General features: G+C 46.9%; 4 protein-coding genes across 20 annotated transcripts; 1 reads left to right on the top strand and 3 right to left on the bottom strand.

The window, feature by feature from the left end:
- Window positions 1-1264: 1264 nt before the first annotated feature.
- MLLT11 (MLLT11 transcription factor 7 cofactor) lies at window positions 1265-8667 on the bottom strand. Of its 14 annotated transcripts, none has more exons than XR_015160990.1 (4): window positions 8486-8667; window positions 6499-6836; window positions 5403-5474; window positions 1265-1675 (listed from the first exon to the last, which is right to left on the bottom strand). XR_015160990.1 is itself a non-coding variant. In XM_086392556.1 (4 exons), the coding sequence occupies exon 4, from the start codon at window positions 1667-1669 to the stop codon at window positions 1397-1399; it is 273 nt and encodes a 90-aa protein (XP_086248682.1). In that variant the 5' UTR covers window positions 1670-1675; window positions 5403-5474; window positions 6703-6836; window positions 8486-8667; the 3' UTR covers window positions 1265-1396. The 14 variants fall into 14 exon arrangements, 8 of the variants coding, with proteins under 8 accessions (XP_086248682.1, XP_086248680.1, XP_086248681.1 ...); XR_015160989.1 differs by lacking the exon at window positions 8486-8667 and adding an exon at window positions 7262-7741 and having other exon boundaries at window positions 6703-6836; XR_015160987.1 differs by lacking the exon at window positions 8486-8667 and adding an exon at window positions 7262-7741 and having other exon boundaries at window positions 6707-6836.
- CDC42SE1 (CDC42 small effector 1) lies at window positions 6336-13939 on the top strand. 3 transcript variants are annotated; one of them, XM_086392562.1, is made up of 5 exons: window positions 6336-6434; window positions 9544-9856; window positions 10379-10489; window positions 11334-11421; window positions 11665-13939. In XM_086392562.1, the coding sequence occupies exons 2-4, from the start codon at window positions 9803-9805 to the stop codon at window positions 11406-11408; spliced, it is 240 nt and encodes a 79-aa protein (XP_086248688.1). In that variant the 5' UTR covers window positions 6336-6434; window positions 9544-9802; the 3' UTR covers window positions 11409-11421; window positions 11665-13939. The 3 variants fall into 3 exon arrangements, with proteins under 3 accessions (XP_086248688.1, XP_086248690.1, XP_086248689.1); XM_086392564.1 differs by lacking the exon at window positions 6336-6434 and adding an exon at window positions 6452-6574; XM_086392563.1 differs by lacking the exon at window positions 6336-6434 and adding an exon at window positions 6489-6613.
- A 492-nt stretch (window positions 13940-14431) lies between these two features.
- On the bottom strand, window positions 14432-16741 carry C3H1orf56 (chromosome 3 C1orf56 homolog). 2 transcript variants are annotated; one of them, XM_086392551.1, is made up of 2 exons: window positions 15604-16741; window positions 14432-14704 (listed from the first exon to the last, which is right to left on the bottom strand). In XM_086392551.1, the coding sequence occupies exons 1-2, from the start codon at window positions 16642-16644 to the stop codon at window positions 14684-14686; spliced, it is 1062 nt and encodes a 353-aa protein (XP_086248677.1). In that variant the 5' UTR covers window positions 16645-16741; the 3' UTR covers window positions 14432-14683. The 2 variants fall into 2 exon arrangements, with proteins under 2 accessions (XP_086248677.1, XP_086248678.1); XM_086392552.1 differs by lacking the exon at window positions 14432-14704 and adding an exon at window positions 15022-15266.
- Window positions 16742-16954: 213 nt separating this feature from the next.
- Window positions 16955-25183, bottom strand: BNIPL (BCL2 interacting protein like). Its single transcript, XM_086392550.1, has 10 exons — window positions 25017-25183; window positions 23928-24023; window positions 23659-23723; window positions 23217-23441; window positions 20089-20271; window positions 19796-19898; window positions 19517-19648; window positions 18266-18352; window positions 17980-18078; window positions 16955-17532 (listed from the first exon to the last, which is right to left on the bottom strand). The coding sequence occupies exons 1-10, from the start codon at window positions 25058-25060 to the stop codon at window positions 17496-17498; spliced, it is 1071 nt and encodes a 356-aa protein (XP_086248676.1). The 5' UTR covers window positions 25061-25183; the 3' UTR covers window positions 16955-17495.
- Between the last annotated feature and the right edge of the window lie 497 nt (window positions 25184-25680).

The raw sequence follows: 25680 nt of genomic DNA, 5'->3' as shown, positions 1-25680 counted from the left end.
ACCCCAAATAGCTTTTTTTTTTTTTAATGAAGTGACTTGTAAGTATAAGCATATAACATATTTGGGTTAAGTCGTTTGTTTTCTTAGAGACCCAGGCAGAGATAATGAAGTGCAGATTTAATGTCACAGGTGCCTTCTGCAGCATCTGGAATTACTGCCTAATACATTGGTAGTCAGTGGGCAAGCACAAGAGTGGTTGGTTACAGCTTTCCCCAAAATAATTTTTTTAAGTTGTTTTCACCCTTGTAACATCTGTTCAACCTGAAGTTCATCATTATAATGTATAAAGGCTACTTAAATCCTTCTTCCTCAAAGTTGAACATCAGATAAAATATATAAGCTGAACATGGAAGCAAAGCTAATTTTTTAGATCTATGCTGCTTCCTGTGAAGAGAGAAAACTAGAATCCAGTCCTGGGATTGAATATCTTTATTAAAGAAGTGATTAAATGGCAGCACAAATCAGCAATAATTTGGGGAGGAATGGAGACATGGTGTAGGGTCAGAGTTGATTGTTCATTTCATAGTGTCAAGGGAGCTGAAGAACTGTGCCCAAGGCCCATTTGATCAGTATCCTACACTGCAAATGCAGGAGGACAAAACTAAAATACTAAGGCCCATGCCATGCCTTTTAGAGACTAAAATCTTACAAATTATCATAACAGCAAGATTGCATTTTAAGATTTGAAATCTGATTTTCCTCAGCATTTTCAGCCCACAGGAACAAAATTGTAAATTGAGTAGGTTTAAAGAAGGAACAACTTTTGAGAGAGTATAACTTTCTGAAATGATTCAGGGCTTTCTTCTTATCATCTCCCACACTGTGTTATTTCCTCTTGTTTCATACCTTCAACTGCCCCTAATTTCTCTGCAAAAAAAGTATATCACAAGAAGCAGCAGGATCACCTTAACCTTTTAGAAACCCTACAGTTTTATAGCAGATAATCTCAAAATTTACAGGGTTTTCATCAACCCCTGAAAAAATATTTATGTTTCTTGGCTTGGAACAACAAATTAGGAAGGTTTGAGCAATCTCTGAAAGCTGATTAAAGTGAACTAAAAAAAAAAAATCAGTCCTCCATTTTACACTGCTATACAACTCAGTTGTGGCCTCACCAGTCTTTTTTCTGGATTTAATGTCTGGGGAAGGAAAGGAGGGATCCCTGTGACCAATACTCCATTGCTTGTACCCTTTACTTTGTGACTTGAGGACTTTGAGGAAAAACTGGTAAGATAAATAAATAAATACATAAAACACAACTCAGGCAGATTCATCAGCACCACCTCAACACAGTAGAGGGGAGACAGCAAGATTGATTGGGGGAAAAGGGTGGAAGGAAGGGGGTTTGAAACGTCAGGCAATGAGGGCAAAGTGGTGGAAGAGAGAGGTCTTGGGCTTAAAGCAAGTCCAGTTCGAAGGAGTGGATGCTGGCAATGGGAGCTCTCCAAAAGTTGAAGGTGCTGTACTCGAGGAGGGCATCGCCTTCTGGGTTTTTCTCCTGCTCTGCTCCCGGTGCTTTCCCCGTCATTTTGGCAGCGCTGCTGTCCTGGATCTTGTAGGTGGATGTATCTGACAGACCCAGGCCTTCCAGCTCCGACAGATCCAATTCTGGAATGGGCATCCTCCAGAAAAGAAAGGAGCTGTACTGGCTACTCACAGGGTCCCTCATAACTTCCTGGAAAGAAACCAATTATCAGTATTCATGCTACAGCCACCTCTTTGTGGCCCGTGGCCTTTCCCCATTTGCCTCTGTACATAATCCAACCAGGACAAGTTTCAGGAATCTGCCTCTATTACCTTTTCCTGCCATTTCCTAACTCTGCCCCATCTTGGAATAACTTATTTACTACCTACTGCTTGGGTCTGGTTTTCAAGGCCTTCCAGAATCTGGCCCCATATTTCCTAGTACATTTTATGCTACAGCTATACTCACTCCTGTCTCTTAACTCTACACTCTCCATCTTAAAATACTATCCAAATTTCAAGGCTCCATTCAAGTCCCTAGAGGAATCTCCATTGACCTCTTACTATATTTCATATCCTTGATTTCTTCCTTATAATAGGTCATGGTACCTCTGAAAAGGGTTTCCATGTCCATGATTTTTCTATTTTCCTCCCTGCTTTCTAAACCCTACGGTAAACTCACTTCTTCCAGGAGGACATCCTTAAACTTAACTCCATCTAGCCTATTTCTTGCAATATTTCCCACAATGCCTTGTAGAGTTTTACCTGACTACATCAGTTTGAGGTTACAGATCACTGTTATGTGTTTTATATAAGGATAATGTTAACTCTTTCAAGGGACTGAGAGTTTCCCCAAGTAAAAACCAGTCTACTTTACACCTTCACAAGTGCTGGGCTTTGCACACACACAAAAAAACATCCAAAGCTGCTGACTAATTTTCCCTCAGTATGTAATACATTGAATATTTTCCCACTCCCATTTATAAGCCCACAGATAAATCTTACAGCCTATCTGTTTCTCTCTAGCCTACCTCTCCTTCAGAACAAAACCTGGGTTCTTAAAGTTAATTTTCCTATGCTATAACAGGATTTCTTTTCTCTGATCTCAGTGCTAGAATACACCTGATACAGCAAATGGATTGGAAATTTCAGGAAAGTTTAGATTAGAAGGAGAAGATCCTTTAATAGATTACTTTTCCATGTTCTAATGAGTACTCCTTTCATCTTTCCTGTGTGTCCCATGCACACCCTCAAGTTAGACTATTACACCTCCTTGCGACCTCCCTGTTGCTTACTAACCAAGGGAAGGGGCAAGAAGCATTAGTTGAAATGTTCCAAAGGAGCAGAAAGAACATTCCACTGCCTCTAAAAATAGAACCCCCATCTCACCCATCTCAAAAGGCTTTCCTCCAACACACTCCATTGGCTTTCACCAAGCTTTGAGACTCCTAGTGACCTTAAATAAGTTCCAAAATGCCCCCATAAATGTACGGTTATATGCGAGTATAGGGGTTTTAGGAATGTTAAGTGGGTAGACTAGGGTATTTTCAATATTAAAAGTGAATTCTGAGTTGCTCTTTGTCTTCTTAGATGAAAGCTCCAAAATAAACCCTGAGAACTGAGCATTACTCAGCAGAGAAGCTGCTTAGAAGGAGAGTAATTTGGGGACTGGAAAAGGGTGGGGGAGCATGTTGGAAAGGTGAGGTCATCATCCTATGATATTCAGCGCTGATCATCTCCACAGTAATTTGCAGAGACATGTGCACAGAAAGCTATTTAAAAAAAAAAAGTTCCTATAAACCAACTAACCCTGGCTTAGTCTGGGACTGTAGAGACTGTAAGAAGTAAACCTTCCCAGAGGGATTTTAATTAATAGTACTAGTTTGCCTATCTAGCTGGTCTCTTTTATATTTCCTCCAGAGTAAGCTTAATATAATGCTGAGCACATCATAGGCTCTCTCTTTTTTTTTTAAGAAATCCTATTTTATTTATTTATTGGCTATAACATGCAGCATATGGGATCTGAGTTCCCCCACCAGAATCAAACCCTCACCCCCTGCACTGGAAGCGTGGTGTCTCAACCACTGGACCGCCGGGGAGGTCCCCCCGCCCAACCTTTTTTTTAGAAATTCTATTTTAAATAGGCTCTTTAAAGAATAGAATCATGGAGGAGGAGAGGGAAGCATAGGATTTTAAAACAAGAAAACACCTTAGAAATTATCCAGTCAGTTTGGATAGGGTCTCATAATTTCCGGTCTGACCCTTTTTTGATGTGTTATACATAGTTGCCTGCAGCTTGATATAATCCTATACCAGTATTCTCAGAACTGGCAAGAATTCTTACTTCCTGAGGAACAGACATTCAGTGGGTTTGGTGTTGATTATTCCTGTGATTAGTATCTGAATGGTGAAAATGCAAAAGGCAGAAGAGAGGAAGATAGGATCTGAGAAAGGGAAAAAGCTCTTTGACAAACTGACTCCTTTTTCAACCAGTGTATGTATAAAAACCATCCAACCAATTCTGAGTGTCTGGCAGAGCTACTCTTGAAATTAAAAAAGCAAAAGGAAATTTTACAAAATAATAACTTAAAAAGCCCCAAATCCCTAGCCATGCCATTCATTGACTCAGAGACATGTATGTGGTACCAAATGCATTTCAGAAAGGCACTCAATCAAGCATATCAGCACTTAAAATCAAGTCAAGAATATTGGCTGTACCAAAAATGAAGCTAAAATTTGCATTAGCAATGACATTTTTAATATAGTATGGATTTAATTCCCAAGTACCTGAATTTTGCATAAGGTTCCTTTTCAGCTAGCTTTCTCTTCCCCAAATATTCTCTATCCATGCCTCATCTATCTTTATATCATTTATTTATCTCAAAGGGCTTGGATAGTGCCTTGTACCACAATATATACTCAATAAATGCTTCCCACTATCCTTCATTTTAAATTATTCACTTGTTATAGGCAATAATAACTTCTAAATATCACCATCTATTCTTAGAGATACACAATTAGCAAATATACAGCATAAAGTGGCTCTCTCTGAGCCACAAGGACACGCCCAAATACCCTTTGTCCAGACCCTCTGTGGGAATCCAGGGCCTACCCAACAGGGCCTTGCTGTGTCATGCTGCCACCATAGAGGGGACAAGGGATGATGGTGGAGGGGAATGGAACCTCCCTGGCATCTCATTATAGGTGTCTCATTCTGGGCTTGGATTTTCCTACTAGCCATGTCCTTCCCCCACCTACTCTACTGAGCTACAATGAAGCATTCCCTTTCCAAAATCTGCCCCCATATCTAGCTCCTGTGGACTGTACTGATTGCAATACGAAATCAGGCAGTTGTCCAACACAGAGGTCCCTACCTTCCTACCTCAAACTGACTTCCGAGCAAAGGTTTGGGAATAGGAGAAGAAGATTTAAAAGAAAAGTCAGGATTAAGCTCAGTATTATCACATCTTTCCCCCCAAACTCCTTTCTATGGAGACAAATAAGTTTGGGGTGAGGGTAGACACATCGATGGAACATGACAGAAAAAAAAATGAAAATACAGGGAAGTAGAGGCCAGAGTGATTGATACAGGAGGACTAGAGAGTCATTAAAAAAAAAAAAAAAGAAATGACAGCTCGAAAAAGAAGATACAGATAACTGATGACAATAATTTTCTTATCTTCAGGACAAATTTTAGGCAGATTGACAACTTAAATAAGGAGATAAATGCTGAAAAATAGCTACACGTAAATTGTTAGAAATTAATGTCTGTGTAAAAGATTATAAGGCATGGATGGAGATCTTCGGAAAGATGTAAAACGGCGAAGAACTACCTACCTATTGTTCCCACCCCACCCTCATTAGTGGGTCTTCAACCTAACTAGCAGCACCTCTCAAATCTTTTCAGCCCATTGCCCCCCTCCCTCAGTCTCGTTTACCTGTTATCAATGAATTACTAGCGTGTTCCAAAGATGGAGGGAGTACCTCAGGGCTCCGGTGTGTGCTCTGGGCTGGAGAAAAAGAAAGCTACTGGGGCTTTGACGGCTTTGTCTTCTCACTCCCTCTCCCTGTTCAGTGACTGAGCCAGTCTGCTCAGTCTCCCCCTGCAATGCAGCCCCTCCTAAGAAGGGCGGAAGGACTCCCCGCCCCCTCCCGGCCTGACTTGGCTAATTCAAATGATAGGTTCCAGAACACTTGAGGGAGGGAGACAGGATTAAAGCATCTCTGTAGGTTTATTGGTCTGCACCACGGTTCCAGCACCCCCGTGCTGACTGATGAAGTAATGAATGAGCACTTAATTGTCCTCTAATTTTAGGTTTATGGATTAAAAAATCTTGACTCTAGATAACGATGGAGAAGAGTGTCCCTTTATTCCCCGATTTAAGGATTTTGAATTACTCTAAATGTTTTCGAGAATCAGAAAAAATTCTCCAGCCCTCCCTCCTGATTGCCTCCCCACCCTCACAATGGGTAAATAACCTAGCCCCCTTCCATTTGGAGAAGGGTACAGGAAGATCGGGACGGGGGTGTGCTTCTGCGAATCTCTTAACTCGGTTGGGGCTGGAGGATTCCGGGGTTCCGCTTCCTTTTTGCCCCGCAACCGCCGGCGCGCAAAGGGAACGTGCGGTTCCGGACTGTCCAGGGTGGGTGCCAGGCCCTCCTCGAGGGCCCACCTTCCCAGGTTCGCCCGGCAGGGCGGCGGCCCTCGGGGGCTTCCGAGGCCCCTCCCACGTCCTTGCACAGCGCAGCGCCTCCTCTGTCCCGAGCAGAGCTGCGCGCTGGGCTCTCAGCCGGACGGGTTTCGTAATCGCGTCGCGGCCGTTTCCGCCCTCGGCCAGCCCCACCTCTGCCGGTCCGCCCTCGGCTCCCCCACCGCGCCGAGGAGCGAGCCCGGGAACCCACACTGGCGTGCCCCGAGCGGGAGCCCCCCATCAGCTGCCGCCGGACGCCTCAATGCCAGAGCAGAGCAGGTGAGGCTTTGGGGTCTGTCCCTCCGCCGGTGCGCCCCGCCTGCCCAGCCTGGCGGAGACGCACCGGATGCTGGGGGTGGGGGAGCAGGCAGTCCGCGGCTGTCGAGATGCTGGGTCGGTGGCAAACGCGGATGCGCTGGGTGAGTAACCGTCCCGGTCCACGCTCCGGCGGTGCGCAGGTGAGGCCAGTGAAAGAGCAGAAGGGAAGACGGGTCTGGAGTGCTGGGGGGAGATGGGCGGTGGAAAGAAGGTCTCTTTTGAGACTCACCAACCTCGGTGCTGGGATGTGCCAACAAAGTGAAGCTGAGCTGGTCCAGGAAGGTCTGAATCTGAGACAAGCAGTCACGGAAGACAGCGACAAAGTCGGAAAGATTCACAGAGAGGCCCCAATCCTAGTTCAACCTTGGGAGAAGCAGAGAATTTCTGGATAGAGTTGCGGGGGTGGGGGCAGAAATGGAGTCTATGGGACTAATTATATTGGGGAGGGGGAGTTGAAGGCCTATCTCTGCTCTTAAGCCTCCACAAGACCTTTCCGGGGGATGGGCCCGGTTGGTGCTGGGCCGAATGCCTGTCACTTGACTGAAAAGCGGGGTCCCCCCTACTTCTTTAGAGCCCCTCAGCAGCCCTCCTCCCTGGAGGTCTTCAGAAGGGCCAGCTGCAGCCCCGGGCTCACGGCCAGAATTGCCCGCTCCATTCTCTCCATTCTCTTTCTCTTTCCCCAGCTGCTTCTTGTGAAGGCTTGTCAAGCAGCGGGTTGGAGGCCTTGGGGCTGGAGGCAGCGGGACCGGGAAAACCGGTTTGGGGCTAGAACAGGACTCGGGAACTACCTCTGTGCATCCTTTCTCCCTGAACCTTTCTCCCATCCATTCTCCTGCTCACTCCCTGGCAGTTTTAATGTTCTTAAGCTCCGTTGTGACCTTGGTGTCTTCTCCAGCTCTGTATTTCACCCTTCCTATTTGGGACTCAAGCCAGGTCAAGGCACTGCTTGACTCAGGATATGGCCTTATCTGATCAGATTCTGACCTCTTCTGCTGTTTACCCAGCCCCTTCCCCTTCATTTGTGGGGTTGAAATAGTGGGTAGTGGGTTCAGGTGCCTCTTCCTCCTGGACTGACCAATTCAGGACTTCGTTTGTCCACAACTCACTCTTTAGGGATTTAGCTGTTTTAAAGGAGAGCGGCAGCCAATCACTCTTACTTCCTCTTCTGACCTTGTTCCCCTCCCCCTTCTCTGCCACCGCATTCACCCGGCCCAGTCTTCTCAGGCTGACCCCACCGCCAAGTTTCAGAGACCCTTATGTCCTGTGTCCTAGGGAATGGAATTTCCTGGTCACTTCTAATCATCATTGGTCATTTCATGCCAAGTCCCACACACACTTTCCCTCCACCCAGCCCTGGCCAGGTCCCTGGAAAAGGAACAGAAACGCCCTTGTTCCCTCCACTGCCCCTTTCCCTCTCTCCTCCCCCTCCTCTCTCCTTTTCCCTCCCACCATCCGCTTCTGTCCACTCAGCTTTGAGCAAGGGCCGGGGGGTGGTTTGGGGGAGAGTCCAGTCTTAGCACAGCGGGTCTGGTAGTGTTGGGGGTTTCCTCTGATTCTTCATTGTTTTCTTCATCCCCTCCCACCCCCCAGCCCTTACCAACCAACACCACCACCATCACAACAAACCCTGTGACTGACTGACTGTCCCACTGACCACAGCCCTCCTCTCTGGACAGCTGCATTCTGACTTCCTCCCTGTCTCATTACTTGTCCCTCCAGTGGTGGAAAGGGAAGTTAGAGGAAGCCTGGACTCCTGGGTCCTTCCATCCCCCAGAAACTGTACCTCAGTGTCTGTGTGATCTCATCTCAAGGCTGAGAAAAAAAAATCCCTCTCAGCTCTTAGATCAGCCTAGGGTGCCAGAGCATCAGGGTTCCAGTCCTGGAGGGAGGGGAGATTCCTATCCAGGCTCCAGTATGGTGTCTGTGAAATTGCCCTATCTGGAATCTTTGAGGTTGCTTGTATTATCCGACTGGAAGAGGCACTGAAGATAGAGGAAACCCATGTGTCCTACCCTGGCAGGCAGTAGTGAAGTAGTGTCCTTGGACACTAATGCTGCTGGAAAGTTCCTCACATCTGGTTGGCTGATGAAGATTGGGGGTGGAAGTGCTAAGGAGGGAAGGGAGAAAGAGAACAGGTCACAGCATGAGGGGAGGAGGCAGGCTGGCCCAGGCCCTGTGGGTTGTGAGGCAGAGCGGAGTGGCACGACATGACACGTGAAGAGGGTGGGGAGCCTGGAAAGAGATTCCTCATGGGACAGAAGATGCCTGGCATGTGTACCTACGACCTGGGCACAGGTGATCACCACAAGACGCACAAGGAGAAAGGGCCATGCCACGTATGTGCACGCTGAGGCGCACACACACGAGTGTGCTGATGCAGAGCACAGATGACACAGTGCCGGCAGTCTTCGGAAAGGCTCTCAAGGTCAAGTAATGAAGGAACTAGTAAATGGCTTTGGGGAGGGGTTGGATCTCACTTGAGGGAAATGAGGAGGAACAAGAGCAGGGAACAGAGAGGGAAGAATTCCTCACTGAAGAAAATCTTTCTTAGGTTCCAACCTGCTGCAGTTAGTCACCCAGGAAGGACCTAGGCAGTCAGAGCCTTTCTTGGTAAAGAAAATCTAGGTGTTCAGGGTAAGGTAAAAGGGAGGGTCAGGGGTGGAGGCCTTGTTTGTGAGAACAAAAAAACCACCATTTCCTCTTTAAAGTCACTTAAATGCCCCTCCCCTTCTGCCCTAAACCCAGGGAGAAGGGAGGTGGAGCTTGAGCACCCCAACTTTGTTCATTTCTGCCAGTATCTTTTGGTCCCCTCCCATCCTGTCACCTTAGCTTCTAGCCCTCTTCCTCTCTCAGCAGCTACAGCTTCTTAACCCCTTGGTGCCCTATTGGTTCTTTGCCTTTCTCTGATCATCATACTTTGAGGTTATGTTTACAGAGGTTAACATTGGTTACAGGACTGTGGCCTTAAACAGGAGCAAGAAGATACAGGCTCATCAGGAGGCTTCTCAAGGAGTGGGGGATGGGGGATTTCTCCTTAACTTTTCTCTCTCTTTACTCTCTGTTCATCCAGGGTTCCAAGTCTGTGGAAGACATAACCTTGCACCTGCCTGCCCACCCCACTCTCTGACCTTGCTAACCTCTCAGGATCTGAGACGCTGACCTTAACCACTCAGCTCAGAGCTCCAAGGACTCCACTTTGTCTAGACCTGTCCAGCGAAACTCAGGGCGTTGTTACACCTGAGGGGAGTGAGGCGAGGGCAGTCAAGGCACAAGAACAAGAGCCCTCTGGGGCCTCAGGCAGAGGAGTGAAACTGGAACCATCAGGGAACATGAGTGAATTTTGGCACAAACTGGGCTGCTGCGTGGTAGAGAAACCCCAGCCGGTGAGTCTTCCCAACCCCACCCCAACACACACAGAAATCAGTTACCATAGACTGTGACGAAGACACATCATCTGGAATCTGCCGTCTGAAGAGCCCACTTCTTGCCTACCTCTCTATCAGAACAGCTTCTAAGGCCAGGCTGGTGTAGGCATGGAATAAAGGGGCTGAATGATGGAAGGGGTGAACAGTGCCGGCTGTCACTTCCTTTTCCTGTCCATTTTGAGTTGGACAGGAGGTTGTAGGTGGAGCTTAATACCTGTCAGTTTGCTCCATTGTTCCCTCATCAGCCAGAGGTGACTCTGACATGCCTTTCTCTGTCCACTGTGCCGGCCACTGCTCTTACCACCCTGCCTGTGTCCTCTGCATCTGTGTTGTTCTAGCCCCGCCTTTCATACCCTAATGATTTCCCTGTTATAGTGCCATATCCCCTTTTCCCCCAGACCCTTAGCTCTTCCCTGAGTGGTTTTCAAGACTTTCTTCCCTTCTCCCACTGTGATGTAACTCCCTGTCTTCTCCAAGCAGAAGAAGAAGAGGAGACGGATTGACCGGACCATGATTGGGGAACCAATGAATTTTGTCCACCTGACTCACATTGGCTCTGGGGAGATGGGGGCCGGAGATGGACTTGCCATGGTAACGAAGGAATGGGGAGAGGCTGAGATGGGATTGTGGCCTGGAACTGTGCCCCTTTTTGAAAGTTGAACCTGGAGGCATAACACAATACTCGAAGGGAAGCAAGAGGCTAGGATTCTAGTCCTGTTTGCAGGCTGCATAAATCTGAGATCTGGCATTTCAGGTCTCTGGTGTAGTCGCCCTCATCTTTACAATTAGCAAATTGTTCTCCATTGGGATGGGGGATATATGTCTTAATAGTTACTTAGAGGGCTTTTTCCCAAAATCATAACCCTTTCTTCTATTAAGAACTGTCTCAAAAAAAAAAAAAAACAAAACTGCTGTCTCAGCAGTTTGAGGTTGGGAGTGTTGGGTCAGGAAAAGGGCTGAGCACCTCTGTTCTAAATACTGTTAAATATGCATTTCTGCTCTCAGAATAACAGAGGACTTCCCTGGTGGTCCATTGGTTAAGACTCTGCAGTTTGAATGCAGGGAGCATGGGTTTAATCCCTGGTCAGGGAACTAAGATCCCACCTGCCATGCCCCACCTCCCAAAAAAAAAGAGGGGGTGGGCTTGGAGATATTGAAGGAATCTTTTCACCAGTTATGAAATTGAGATAAATATGAGGGAGTCCTTTGTGAGAGAATCTTACTTGTAAAAGACCTAGTATATCGCATCTCATAAAGGTCAATGTGAAGGGAGGCATTGAAACTTCCCTTGGAGGAATGGAGGCTAGTTTTTACCTTCTTGTGATTATTTTCTTGTCAAGGAGATGGGGTCAACCTCTTCCCTGGAGGGCACAGGGCAGAACTCCTGCTGTGCTATATTAAGGTTTTGGAGGGTCTCACATGTGCTTTTTCACAGACAGGTGCAGTTCAGGAGCAGATGAGATCCAAGGGAAACCGAGACAGGCCATGGAGCAATTCTAGGGGCTTATAGCTCCATAGGAATGGTGAGTGATGAGAGCAACTGATCCAGCGCCTCTAGCCCCCTGCCTTGGAACTGTGATCCTTTGCAGGAATGGGAAATGAAGGGAAGAAGAAAGAATAGGATCCAGAAAGGCAGAGAGAAATGGATGTACAGAGAGAAATAGAAAAAAAGAGCACATTGTGGAAGCAGTTAAGAGTGTAAGCCAGGTGATGCTCTCTCCCAAAGGTTATCTTCGAGGCTAATCTTCATTTTTTTCTTTAATCAGGATCTGCTGCGTGTCCAGCCTCCACTCTGTCCAGCCCCAGAGAGATGCTGCCCCTACCAGTTCTCCTCCCAGAATCAGTGGCCCAGGGCCCCTCTTTCCCTGTCTGTCTCATAGTGCCTCACAAGGCTTGGGGGCTGGACTCCCTTTCCTCCCTCTGGTTGCAGCCCCTCCTGGAGATGGGGTCAAGGCAGCAGGACTGACCAAGTGATGACTAATTGGCCAGAGGAGCTCGGCTGAAGCCTTGGACACTCTCAGATCTGAGATAGGAGATTTCTGAGAACTTGGAATGAGTTCCCGTCTCCTGAATGATGGTCTAGGTGCCATATGTTTTTAAACTGCTAACCTGGAATTCCTTACATGTGGTGGGTAGGTGAGATGACCTAAGCTGAAGCCAGCTTTGCTGAGGAGCTCCCTACCCCCCTGTGTTTGTCTTTCCTCCTGGAGGGAACTGAAGTGGATGTCAGGTCGGGTCTTGGGGGGTGAACTGGCTGCTCTTTCTAGAGTGTGGACTTTAAGTTCACTGTCCCTCCTATCTCTTTGCCAGTACCGGGTTCTTTCTCTCAGGCCTCTAGCCCTGTTTCTGCAGCATTGCTGGCTCCCTCAGATCTTTTCCTCTTTTTTTAATTAAAATTTTAATTTAAGATGAGATCTCTTAATTACCCCATCTTGCTACTACCTCTGCCCTTAACCCCAACCTTGTCATGAGCCTTATTATTTCCCATTGGATAAGAGTTAAGGGGTGAGTCTTAACCTGGAGACATCCCTTTTTAGTCTTGGGGATCTGCCTTCTGCCAACCTCCCTTCTGGCCTAGGTGAGAGGAGGAAGAGGGATCTTGGAGAAGAACCCAGAAGGCCACAAAACTAGGAGTTTATGTCTCAGGGTAGACTTATTGATCACTGAGGATGGTAGGGGTGGTGAGATAAATAGGTTGAAAACAGTCATCCTAAAATGAGCTTAGGATCCTCATAGCATGGGAGTTGGAAGACCTCTAGAGCAAGTTTTCTCAAAACTAGGCACTTTGACATCTTGGGCTGGATAATTCTTTGTAGGGAGGGACTGCCTTGTGCATTGTAGGACATTCAGCAGCATCCCTGCCCACCCTAGTTGTGACAACCAAAAATGTCCCCCGATGTGGCCAAATGTCTCCTAGAGGGCAACCTCCCCGCTGAGAGCCACAGCTTAGAGTCAAGATATTTTCCTCTTACCTGACTTCCACTTGTTCATCCTAAGCCTGAACCATGGATAAATGAGGGCCCCTTGTAAAACAGGTTCAGTAGGGCTGCACCTAATCTCCAGACGCTACTCACTGTGTTGCTTGTGCTTGCGTGGGTTCACGCCTCTGTATGGACATGTGCTGCAATGCTCCATCCTTATTCTCTCCAGGGGAGGGGTTCCTGCGGTGTGGGGGCCTGAACAGGGTGAAATGGGGTTGCAGAAGGAAGGAAGAGAAACAGTAGAGCTGCAGCCAGCCCAGCTTATCCCCCCCAAATTTAAACTGTATTTCTGTGCCCTAGTCCTAGAACCAGACACAAATAAGACTCAGGGAGTTTTGTCTGAAGACCAGCATCCCACTGCCCACCTGGCTGAAGAGTCTGCCTTAGGTGGGAAAATACTGTAGGAGCAGGGTCTTTAAGGCGCTTTCAGTTTTCTCAGGTGTTTTGTTCTGGCCCCTTCCTTGCAGGGTATTTAGAAGGGCAGAACAGATAAGCTCCTGCCTGCTCAGATGAGAAGGCTGGGGTCTCTTTAGCTCAGTAACAGGAAGCATCCTGTTTGATGGGAGTGGGAGTCAGGAATGTGAGAACTAAGGTCCACTCTGCTGATTCCACCATCCATCTGGTTCGCCCCCACCTATAGTAACTGAGGTTCTCATTTTTTCAAATTTCAGTGTATTTCCTGCAGTTTTTCAGTGTCTAAGCTTGGTCATAGGGATACATTCCCAATGTACTCAGTTCCAGTCTAGCTAATTGCTCTGCAAGTACTCAGTAGTCTGAGGGTTATACTAGATCTAAAGTGTTAACAGGATAGGGCAGGAAGATGAGGACCTCCTGGAATCTCTGGTCACCCTGATCTTGAGCCTTATTCTACTGCCTGTTCTTTACACACAATCTTCTTTTCTTTGGTGCTCTCTCACCTTTAGCTACCTTCTCTAATGTGTATGCTACCATCATTTTAACAATATTGAGAGTGATGGGAATGGGTTTGAGAGTCATAATTTATATTAAAAATTGTTGGACTTTTAAATACATTTTCAAATAAAAAAAAGTTGAAGCAAAATAGTTGCAGAGTAATCACTACAGGTATGTGTGGGTTAGAGGGGATACATTGTTAATGAAGGCCACTCCAAGAAAGTGGCTGTCGTAGAGTTTTGTTCTGACCTTGCCTCTTCTGAGGAGAGAAGGCTAAGTGTTGTGAAGGCAAGGAGAAGATCACTATCACCTTCCAAGGGCTCAACTTGTTCTTCCTGTTCCTTTTTTGGGGGCATTCATCTGAGATTTTTCAAGTCTTTAAAGAAGTACTTGTTTAAAAACAACTTTAGAAATGAGGAAGATGAAGACTTCCCTGGTGGTCCAGTGGCTAAGACTCCGAGCTCCCAATGTGGGGGCCCCAGGTTCCATCTCTAGACAGGAACCAGAGGCCCCTTGCCACAAGCAAGAGTTCACATACTGCAACTAACCCTGAGTGCCTCAAGTAAACCCGGCGCAGTCAAATAAAAATTTAAAAAATAGAGGACATGAATAGACATTAAAAAAATAGAAATGAGGAAGATAAGCAATATCAACATTTTTATCCTGGAGGAGAGGGGAAGAGACCAAGTCAGATGCTGTTAGCTACTCAGTTCAGGTTTAAGGTTCAGGAGATTTATGGTCTCCTTCAGATACCTCTGTACAAAGATACATGACCAAACAGTTTTTTTCTAGTTTTGTTTTTCTGTACTAAAAATATATCCAGTGGGTACTGGGATTCGAGGGGGAGGAGAGGTTGAGATGCTGACACCTCCTCTTGTGGTTGAAGTGGCCATTACCTCTGATTTCTCTTTATCTGGGTGAGGAAACAAAATAGAAGGGAAAATATTATAACCACATTCATATTCTTTTCCCTTCCCTTGCCTCATTTTCCTCTTTCCACAAACCCTCTTCCCCTCAACACTATTGCACACTATGCTTTATTATATTGAATAATGGTATTGGACGTACAAGGAGAAAGACAAGGACAGAAACTGACAAAATAACCAAGTATACATTTTATTGTCTTTCCCCAAAGGACCTATTATCCTGAGACCTTGAGAATATTTTATCAGGTCAGTCAGGAACTTTGGTAGCTCTTTTGGTAAAAGTAAAGGACTATCTTTACTTGAGAGTTCTTAAGTTTCTGGGAATAATCCCAGAAGGACAATTCTTTGGGTTAGTAGTGGTTAAGAGCATTGGCACTAGAGTCAAACAAACCTAGTTTAAATCCTGCTGTGATTCTGCTACTTACTAGCTTTGAAAGCCCTGTTTCTTCATCTGTAAGGTGTGAATAATAATATACGGTTGTTGTGAGGATTGATCCAGGCAAAGTGCACAGAGGAAGACCTCAGATATTGGTGGCTGTTACTGTTAAGCTGCATTAATAAACTGAAAACCATGAATATCTTCCACATGCATTAATCATCTCCACATCAAGAATCCTTTATATAACTACCATCTTAACAATTTGGTCAATAATCATCTAGTGACCAACAGTACATGTTGCCTAATAGCCAAACAGCAGTTGCTCAAGAAATGGTATATGGAATCAATGGCTAACAATAATGTGAATAACCAATGCATATTATGAATCAATAACCAAACAAGTTAACAGTTCATGCAGACATGCTGGCTGGTTTAGCAGCAGGTTTCTGTATATCAGGACTTTTCAGATTCATTAACAAAAATCCTGGCTCATCACTAAACACTTACTGGTTCCATCTCTGTGAACATTGTAGAGAGGTTGTTCCAAATATCCTCCAGCCCAATCCTGACCCGTTTCCAAAAAGCATAGGCTGGGTGGGGGCTGGGAATGGGACTGGGGATAAAAGGGGCGGGTCTGAGTCTGCTGGTTAGAGGGGGGAAGGGGGTAGTGGTGGTGGTGGCCCTGGTGGTGGCCCTGGTGGTGGCCCTGGTGGTGGTCTGAGTGGTGCAGCTGGTGTCAGCACAGAGACCTGCATCTAGGGGGCACTCCTCCCGCTCGCGGTTGCAGGGGCATAGGTGGTAGGTGCAAGGCCGGTGCTCGGTGCGGAGTTGACTCAGCGCCCCAACTCGCAGGCGCCCCGAAAGGCCATGCAGTCTCCCGGCCCGGGTCCGGCTCATAGTGCCCGACTTGCAGTGGCAGTGCCACGGGCCCCAGGGCAACAGCACCAGCCGCAGATCCTCCGGAGCTGGCATGGCCGTGGGCGAGGGAGGCGGCCACTGGTTCAGCGTGGACCCTGCTGAGGACCACGGGTTCGTGGTACTGTCAGAGGGCTGTGAGTCCACATTAGCCTTCCAGCTGGAGTGAGGTAGGCTTGAACTCATCTTGATGTCGGAATCCTGGTCATTCGCTGTCAAGTATGGGCTAGGTCTCCCAGGCGTAATGCGAGTCGTACTGTCAGTCTCCGACTCGGTGTCATTCTTTCTGGCGTAAATCACAACCCCTTCTTCCAAAGACCCATCTTCCTCCTGCGACAATCGTGACCTGCTGCCTGTGGCCACGGTGGAGGCTAAGAGCTCCGCAGCGGCCGGGCCTGCCAGGCGGTCGGCAGCGGCCAGGACGTCGTCCTCATCCTCCATTGTCACCCTCATCCTCGGGGATACAACGCCCGGAGTGGTCCGGGCGGTGGTTCTGTAGCTGCGGGTCATAGGGCCCCCGAAGCGGAAACTGTCCCGCGGCATCGCGGTCGAAGTCAGGCCTTCGGCCCCCGCCGCCCGGGGCCCCAGACTCAGCAGCAGGGCCCAGAGCAGCGCGCCGGCGGCGGGGACCATGGGGCTGGACGGTGTGGGGTTGGGAGGGAGCCAGTGAGGAAGGCTGGGGCTCCCACCTTCCTCCCTTCAGCTCTCGACCCAGACCCACCGGGTCGTTAGAACCGAGGCCCGCGGGGGCAGGGGCGGGGGCTCGCACGCGCGCGCCGCGCCCCTCCCCCAAGCCCTCTCCCCAAGGGGCGCCCTGGCAGGCCCCGGGACTCAGGTGAAAATCCCCGGGAACATCTGCAGCGAGAACTCCGTGCAGGAACCGACCGACGGATCGTGTGTGATGCAGCGGTTGGGTAAAGAGTAGTTCACTTCCTGGGCGCAGTGCTTAATAAATCTCTGATTTATTAAGAGATAAATTTACTACAGATCAGAATTTACTAAAGAGGACAAAGTACAGGTTTTGAAAGTGCCCCTGCTCCGGCTCACAGGCAGCAGACGTGACTACTGACGGGAAGAGGGAAATAGAGGCTACTGGTTCCTGGCTCCCTGGAGGAGGCCTGCCTTCCCCGTCCACCCGCCCCTCACCTCTACACACTGCGGGAATACCCCAGGTGAAAAGGATCACGGACTCAAAAGGGATGAAGTGATTTGCCCAAGGTTCTACAGCTAAAGCAGCACAGCTTTGCACTTTCCTATAAAAAAAATGCCAGGACATGCAGCCCTCCAGCTGAAACGAAAGTTACCCAGCACATCAGGGCCCTGCTTTGAAGTCGGGGGCATGGAAGGAAAGACATCCCACAGAGATGTGAAGATCCAGTGGTACTGGGGTTGAAGATGAGATGATTTACAAAACAGCTCAGGTTTAGGGTATAGGCAGATCCGTATCTTTGATTGGTTCTTAAGCCCATTTTTCCAGTCCTATGCTAGGTTCTTCCTGAGCCATGGAGATCATGGTCCAGCCTAGGAGGAAAAGAGGGGGAAAAATCGGTACAAGAGCAGACCTGGTTTTAATTCAGGGGTTTGGGGAGAGAAGCCAGGTGAATTGGAAGATGCTTGGGTCAGTCATCATTCGTTTGCTCCCTAACAACCCTCCCCCACTGGATATTCTCTCCTATTCACTGCCAACATCCTTTCTTAATTTCTACAGCTGGTCTGAATCTCCTTAAATTCTTTGCTGTGATTACTCCTTTATTCCTTGATGCACTTTTAGGGGTAATTTTTTCATTCTTTTTACAGCAGTGTCCTTAATTTCTTCTCTGCATGTATGGCATTTTCCCAGATATACGGAAGCAGCTGAAAGCAGAGCCTGTCTTTCAGTTCCTTTGTATCTCCCTCAAGGCATTAAGAAAACGGGAACTGGCTTTTACATATCCCATCCCAAACTTTTATCCTTAAACCAGGACTCACTGTCTGACAACTTCTGGGATGTGGACCTGATCCATGGAGATGAGTTGGGCCAACTCTCCAAGGCTGTTCAGAAAACGGATCTTTCGTGTGAACTTGGAACTGAAAAGAGAGGATCAACCAAGTGTGTTTTATACTAAGAAGAGGGCTCTTGGAGATACTTACAAAGTGCAACATAACAAGTAGAGAGTGGTTAAGGCTAGAAAGAGCCACAGTGGGGCAAGAAGGTCTTAATCTTGATTGTGAAAGTGGGGAGGGGGCAGGGGGTCTTTGTCCCCCGAACAAGTACCTGATGAAGGGCCGAAGCAATGCCAGGAATGCCTTCATGTACCATGTAGCGTGGACAACCACCAGAGCACGCAGGTTTTTCCGGAGCCTGAAGAACATGAGACCATCCTACTCTCTTTCCGCCTTCATACCTGATGATCAGGTGGAGCTACCTTCTGTACTTTAGTTTCCTTCACTTCTTCTCTAATTTCTAGAGTTCTCTGACAGTTGGATTGAATCCCCATTCCTTTAATTGCCATCTCAGCTCCATCCATCTTGCTTAACCTTCTCATTTTTTAGGAAACTCTTCTCTCAGAATCCTTTAGCCTGGTCTTCTCAGCCCCACTTCCTTCCTATGCCCTGTGCCCTATGCTCCCCATATTTCTTTTTGTATAGTCCTTCATCCCTCCATGGCAAGGTGAAGACCAGTGAGGAGAGAGAAAAAAGGAACCAGAAGAGAAAAGTGGCCAAATGGAAGATGGAAGGAAGAAAGGAAAAAAAGAAAAACCAGGGGGGAAAAAAATCATATAAGGCAGGGGTTGTGGGTTCAGTCCCTGGTAGGGGAACTAAAATCCCACATGCCTTGGAGCAACTACACCCATGCACTGCAACTACTGAACTTGTGTACCTAGACCGAAGAGTTTGTGCACTGCAACAAAAGATACTGTGTGACACAGGAAGACCCTGCACGTCACAGCTAAGACCCAACACAGTTAAATTTAAAAAAAAGGGCATAAGGGTCAGGGATGAAGGCAGACAAGAAAAGACAATGGAGATGTGGAAAATGAAATAATCAGCAACACTATGAGAAAAGGAAGGGCTGCCTGCCATGTGCCAGGCAAGGCACCATGTTGATTTATTTGATTTTCACAAATGCTTAGTGGCAAAGATATTAATTTTATCATTGTCATTTTACAGAGAAGGAAACTGAACCCCAGAAAGGTTAAATAACTTGTCCAAAGTCATACAGGCAGTAAATGATAAAGGTAAGATTTGAAACTAGATTTCCTTGACTCCAAGAGAAAACAGAAAATAGGAGAACCTTGGAAAGGGTTGTGGGGGACAAAGAAAAGTGGAAGAGGGGGTTCCCTGGCGGCCCCAGTGGTTAGGGTTCCAGGCTTTCACTGACAGTGCCTGGAATTCAATCTTTGGTCAGGAAAATGAGATCCCAGAGCCAAAAAAAAGTAGAAGAGACCAATTAGAAGAAAAAAATGGAAAGATGAAAGAGAAAAGGATAAGAGAGAGTTACAGCCCTCTTGTCCAAGAGGCTCACCGCCGATCCAGAGTGTGATAACATTGGCGTATCCAGCTCAGAGGTGGAACCTGCGCCCTACTTGTGCCTCCACTCAGGTGAACCAGCAGATAATTTTCAGCTACCAGCAGCTCCAGAGTTCCCACTATGTACCTGGACAGATGAAACTGTCAGGGAAGGTATGCATTTTGGGTTGTGGGGAAAGAGAGGGACATTGCTGTAGACTCGACAGTCAGGGGTGCTTTTTAACGTTTGCCTCCGTAACATCCACTCTGGAGCCCTTTAAGCCTTGCACCTCACCTGAACAAGTGTTCCATGACATAGGTGTAGTTGGGGATGCTGCTTCTGGGTAGGTAACAGGAAGCAAAGAGGATAACAGCATTGAGGCCATCACCATGGTAGCCTGGGGAGGAGAAGGAGAAAACTCACTCAATAAATAAGTACTGATGGGCAGTACGTCTGTTTAGGTTGAGCATCTCTGTGGGTCTCTAGAAGTTGAAGGAAGGATTCTGAACCCAATAACTGAATTTCCAGCTTCAGCATTTTATTCAAGAAGTCACAGTTCTTAACCCTTCATTTATTATAGCCATTACCTCCATGAGATAGGACTTTCTTATAGGGCTCAATGACAGTCATGTCCACTCGCTGCTCCCGCTGTCCTGTTCGGAACACCCTCCAGCGATGACCATCTTCTCCAGCCACATCCCACATACAACTGTGGCCTAGCCTTTCAGCTGCCTCACTGGCCCCTAGGCCCTCTGCCCGGGGCAGCTCATCTAAAAAGAGGGATGGGGAAGGATCAACAAGGCAGAATACGTGTCTTCAGCATCTTGAAACTTCCTTAGATTCTTAGCGTTTATTACCCCAACAACTAATTTCTCATTTTCCCCCCATGACTAGCCCTGGTTTGTCCAGTCAACCCAACCTGTTGCTGATTTCTCTTTCTTGTGACTTATCATCCTCACTTTGTCACTGGACAATGGCCTGAAGGTAATCTTGAACTATGGTAGCTTGATGGCCCCTGCCATTTTCCCAGATTCCTTCTTTCTTCTGATGCTTTTCCTTCCTTGGGTGAGCTCATTTATTCCCGTGTCTTCAGTTACTGCCAGTATGGTGATGACTCCTCTCTAACCTAGACTGCTTTCCTGATACCAGACCCATATTCTTGAATGTCTGGAGTGGACACCTCTATTTTGTGTTTCTCTGTCATCTCCAAGTCACCAGTGCAACTCACACTCATTCTCTTCCTCCTCTTTCCTATATTCTTTCTTGATGAATGACCCCATCCATTTAACTGCCTAGGAGAGAAAATTCTATGCCGTCCAAGACTCTTACTTCTTTACCAGCCCTCAAGCCAGATCCTCGTCCATCTACTTCCATTAGATAATAAATTATTCTTTCTGCTCTCACTGTCCTGGTATAACTTCTTAGCATTTCTTATCTGGCCTTAGCACTAGCCTTCTATCTCCCTACTCTTAGCTGTTTTCCTCCATCCCACCCACCACTGCTAGAGCAAACATTTTTTCCTCCCCTCCCATTTTCACTCAAATAGCAATATTCTATATTCACTAATTTTTTGCATGATTTTTCCATAGCCATAGAAAGAACTGCTTCATCTTTAAAAATAGTTTCATTCTATCCCATTGTATGGGTGTACAGTAATAGAATTAACATCCTACTCACAGATCTTTAGGCTGTTTTCAATCTTTTAAAAGCCATTAAACCTGATCATGTTATTCCCTTGATTAAAACGCACTGCCTACAGGATAAAATCTAAGCGCCTTAGTGTGGCAGCTGGGACCTCCATAATTTGACCCTTGCCTATTTAAGACAGTCTTTTGTCACTCTCTTCACTGCCCAGTCCTTCAGATCTGTAATATAATAATGTATATTTTGGTTTTGTTCCTGGCTCCTGACAATAAAGGTGAAAGTAGTCTTTTTTCCTATTCATAACAGGTCTCTTTCAACCACACAAGTTTATGTCAATGAGGTGACTTTGGAAAGCTCCTATGGATGGGTGACTGGTTACCAGGCGAAGTGACCATGATTAGAGGGATGAACTTTTGCCATCTGCCCTCTGAGAAGGGGAGAGATTGGAGGTCATGCTAAATCACAAATGGTCAGTGATTTAATCAGTCATGCCTACATATGAAGCCTCCATAAAAAAAACCCTAACTGAGACTTCCCTGGTGGTACGACAGATAAGAATCTGCCTACCAATGCAAGGAACATGGGTTCAATCCCTGGTCTGGGAAGATTCTACATGCCACAGAGCAACTAAGCCCAAGAGCCACAACTCCTGAACCTGCACTCTAGAGCCTGCCCTGCTGCAACTCCTGAGCCCATGTGCTGCAACTACTGAAGCCTGCGTGCCCAGAGCCTGTGCACACTGCGACTGGAGAGCAGCCTCCGCTCGTCCCAACTCGAAAAAGCCTACGCACAGCAATGAGGACCCAGCACAAGCGAAAAGTCATACTATAGACAAACAAACCCTAACTGAAGGGATGCGGAGAGGTTCCTGTTTGGTGACACACAGAGGTGCTGGGAGGTTGGTGCTCCCCTTTCACATAACTTGTCCTATGTATTGCTTCCTTCTGGCTGTTTCTGAGCTGTATCCTCTTTTAATAAACCTGTAATCTAGTAAGTAAACTGTTTTCCCAAGTTCTGTGAGCTGTTCTAGCAAATTATCAAATCTGAGGAGGGTGTGGTGGGCACCTGTGATTTATCCCGTCAGTCAGAAGCACAGGTGACAACCTGGACGTGTGATTGAAGTCTGAAGTCTGAGGGCAGTCTTGTAGGTGAGCCCTCAACCTGTAGTGTCTGTACTATCTCCAGGTAAGTGTTGTGACTGAATTGTAGGACATCCAATTTGCGTCTGGAGAATCGGTGGGCAGAAACTGATACATTTGGTATCAAAAGTGTTGTGAGTAGAGAAGAAATCAAAGTTTTCCTTAATATCCAAAGAGTCATGCTCAATACCTTGAATTCCCCATCATGCCATGCTATTGCCCAATTTGCTTTTTCCATCTAGAATGCCTCTCCAGCTACCTGATAAACTCAGAATTGTTTCCTCTGTGAAGTCTTTCTTAATACCTCTCAGCCAGAACTGACCTTTGCCTTCTCCCTGCTTAATCTATATCCTACATACATGTAGATCATAATCTTTACCAAACTTAATCTATACATGTTTATTTTATACTAAACAGACAATTCCCTGAGGGTATGGATTATCTTATTCATCTTCATAACCTGGCTGTAGCTCATTGATGTCTTCCCTTGTGGCTCAAATGGTAAAGAATACACCTGCAATGTGGGAGACCCAGGTTCAACCCCTGGGCCGGGAAGATCCCCTGGAGAAGGGAATGGCAATCCATTCCAGTATTCTTGCCTAGAGAATTCCACAGACAGAGGAGCCTGGTAGGCTGGAGTGCGTGGGCTCGCAAAGAGTTGGACATGACTGAGCGACTACACTTTCACTTCCAGCTCACTGATAGCATTTAACAGTTATTCAATAAAATTTCCCTCAATAAATGAAGTGGCCCTCCCCTCATACTGACTACATTGGATCTGTAGGCTCCACCTTTCCATTCCAAGGAAATTCTGCACATCTTACCTCTTGATCCCCTTATTAGTTCTAACTTCAGTCCCATTAAATCCATCCTGAGCTGCTTTAAGACTGGCCTCTACTTCTACCAGCTCAGTCCTCAGCTTTCTTTCTCACCTTCCCATTCAAATTCATGTCCACTGTCCAGCAGCTCCGAGTCTGAAGGTGTTTCCAACTCATCTACCTCCAGGTCAGAACTGCCATCAGAAGAGGAAGGTCCAGAGTGGGTGGGAGACGCTCCATTATCTCCAGGCCCCTTAGTCAGAGTCAGTCGCAACTCCGGGGCAGAAAGACGCTTGCGCATGGGGCGCCGGCCACACAGGGCTAAAGTGCTGGGGGTGCCTGGGGTTGGAGGAGGAGGAAAAAAAGAAGAGAAAGATGGATGTGTTGGCGCAGGACATTAGAATTCCTGTATATGTAAGTGATACTATGGGGTGAATTCTAAAGAAGGACTAATGCGGGACATTTGGGAAAAGGGAGGTAGACCCACAAGGGGACAGGCTGGCATAACCCTGACTCTAGAATCAAGGACTTGAGGCCTAGGTTCTCATTTACCTACCTGCCTGTGTGTCTCTTTCAGGATCATGAGGATCCTCAGAAGGGCCAATCTCTTCAGAAAGCAATCTAGACGGGGAAAGCCAAAAAGGGGGCAGAAACATAGGTTAAGGCTTATTAAGCCAGGTATCACTTGATCAACTCTGTTTCCCTACCATAATTTTATTTCTTCTTTCTTTTCCCATCTCTCTCTCTTTCAAGTCCAAATTTACCATCCCCACCCTCCATTTGTGACCAGCTCTTCTTTTCCCCAGCCTCACTCATACATCTCACCTAGGGAATTCTTCATCTTGCCATTCTTCCTTCAGCTCCAGTTCCCCAAGTCTCAAGGATGCTCCTAGTATTGCTGTTTCTGCATTCTCCTTGATGCTAAGATAGTCCCGCAGAAAGAAAATATTATTATGAGACAAACTAGGTATATCTTTTATATACATATATATATATATTTATTATTTATTTGGCTGCGCCAGGTCTTAGTTGTAGCACCTGGGGTCTAGTTCCCTGACCAGGGATTGAACCTGGGCCCCTGCGTTGGGAGTGCAGAGTCTTCCACTGGACCGCCAGGGAAGTCCCTAGGCAATGTCTTAAGGAAACTGGATAGTAGGTGAGAACACTGGTGTGAATAGTAGTAAGGTACAGAGCAGAGGCCAGGCCTTAAAAAGAACTCAGATCTGTTGTCTCCTAGATGTTTCTACACCTTCACTTGTTGAAAGGCAGTCATCCCTACTGCTGGGTATAGGAGCAGAGGGAGCATGGAGGGTCCCTCTAAGATCCCTCTAGCTCTAAGGTCAAAAGCTAAATTATTTTGACCTGTGTGGCAGTTGTTCCACCTGGACTGTCGGGGTGAGAGGTATTTCACATCACAATAGGCTGGAACCTGACAGACCTGCCCAGCTGTCACTGGGCAAAGCTGGGAAAGATGGCACCTTGTCAGGCTTGCTTTACCTCCATCATGCTGGGGAGTGGTTAGGGGAACCATGGCATGGGTGGACGGGTGGGGGGAGAAGATAAGGAGGAAGAGAGATTTGCTGGGAAGGAAGACCTGGATCTTAGCACAGTTCTGGGGCAGCTTTTCTCATGGCCATTCTGCAGGGTGGGAGTTAGAAAATGGAGAACAGGGGCAGATATCAATGTATAGAAATTTCCTTAAAAGAAAAGCAATAGGGAATTACCCTGGAATCCCATTCCCTAATTCCCGTAGGATACTGGTACTTCCTACCTAAGGCCACCCCCATCCCTTCCCTGCCAATTAGTTCTCTTAGTCTAGCCTCTGCTAGGACTTGGTAAGAGCTGGATGGTGGGAAAATCCCTGAGGACTATTCACTCCTTGTTTCCGATCACGTCAGCCAAGATCTTACTCACCCAAGATCCACCGACTTTTCTCCGGCTTCTTGTATAGTTCCCATCTTCACAAGTCTTCCTGTCACCTTGAAACACTTGTAGTTGTCGGGGAGCTGGATGCCCCAGCTCCCCAACACTTCTGTGCCCCCTTTTTCTCTGTCTCAGCTGTCGTTGCTCTTGCCTCCAAGGAGGAAGGAGGGGTGGAAGGGAGGTAACCTCACCTTCAAACAGGTTTTGCCACCTCCCTTCCCAAGAAGCAGGTCTGCACAAAAGACAAACCCTGCCTATGTGGGGGCGGGTTGTGGGGAGGAGAGTACATTTTCTAAAGTGGCTAGTCTTGGGTGAGTCTAGGAAGACAATTTTCTAGACTCCTTAAAACCTTCTGGAAGCTGCTTTAAAAAAAAAAGGCAATGGTATAAACCATTTTGGTTTTAAAATTATCGTGTGCCTACTTTTTCAAGCATAAGCAAAATCAAGGACACAGAAGTATGTGATAGAGTTCTGGAAGAAGAAACATTAAAGGAAAGGCTGAGGATGAAGGGAGATAAAAAGACTGTTGCTCCTTATTCCCAAAGAGAGTCAACAGAAGGAAGACAGTAAGTACAGTAGAAAGAAGGGAAATGAATCTTGAGGAAGTTAAAACAATTATCCAAGGGAAAGGGCTGATTATAGTTGTAAAAAGAGA

This window comes from Bos grunniens, chromosome 3, assembly GCF_055505025.1.
Source record: "Bos grunniens cultivar Pamir isolate PY7600 chromosome 3, Bosgru_T2T1.0, whole genome shotgun sequence".
Lineage (NCBI taxonomy): Eukaryota > Metazoa > Chordata > Mammalia > Artiodactyla > Bovidae > Bos > Bos grunniens.
Note: the sequence above shows the minus strand (reverse complement) of the source record. Positions and strands in the feature narration are given on the sequence as shown.

Bases quoted from the DNA above. Each gene is read 5' to 3' on its own strand.
- C3H1orf56 (XM_086392552.1), bottom strand. From the start codon at position 16,644: ATGGTCCCCGCCGCCGGCGCGCTGCTCTGGGCCCTGCTGCTGAGTCTG. The intron at 15,267-15,603 runs GTAAGTGTTTAG...TTATTAATGCAG, and splicing joins TGTTCACAGAGATGGAACCA to CTTAACAGTAACAGCCACCA.
- BNIPL (XM_086392550.1), bottom strand. From the start codon at position 25,060: ATGGGAACTATACAAGAAGCCGGAGAAAAGTCGGTGGATCTTGG. The intron at 24,024-25,016 runs GTGAGTAAGATC...GGACTATCTTAG, and splicing joins GAAAAGTCGGTGGATCTTGG to CATCAAGGAGAATGCAGAAA. The intron at 20,272-23,216 runs GTGAGAAAGAAA...CCCTCTTTTTAG, and splicing joins ACATGAATTTGAATGGGAAG to ATGAGCTGCCCCGGGCAGAG.
- MLLT11 (XM_086392556.1), bottom strand. From the start codon at position 1,669: ATGAGGGACCCTGTGAGTAGCCAGTACAGCTCCTTTCTTTTCTGGAGG.
- CDC42SE1 (XM_086392562.1), top strand. From the start codon at position 9,803: ATGAGTGAATTTTGGCACAAACTGGGCTGCTGCGTGGTAGAGAAACCC. The intron at 9,857-10,378 runs GTGAGTCTTCCC...TTCTCCAAGCAG, and splicing joins TGGTAGAGAAACCCCAGCCG to AAGAAGAAGAGGAGACGGAT. The intron at 10,490-11,333 runs GTAACGAAGGAA...GCTTTTTCACAG, and splicing joins CCGGAGATGGACTTGCCATG to ACAGGTGCAGTTCAGGAGCA.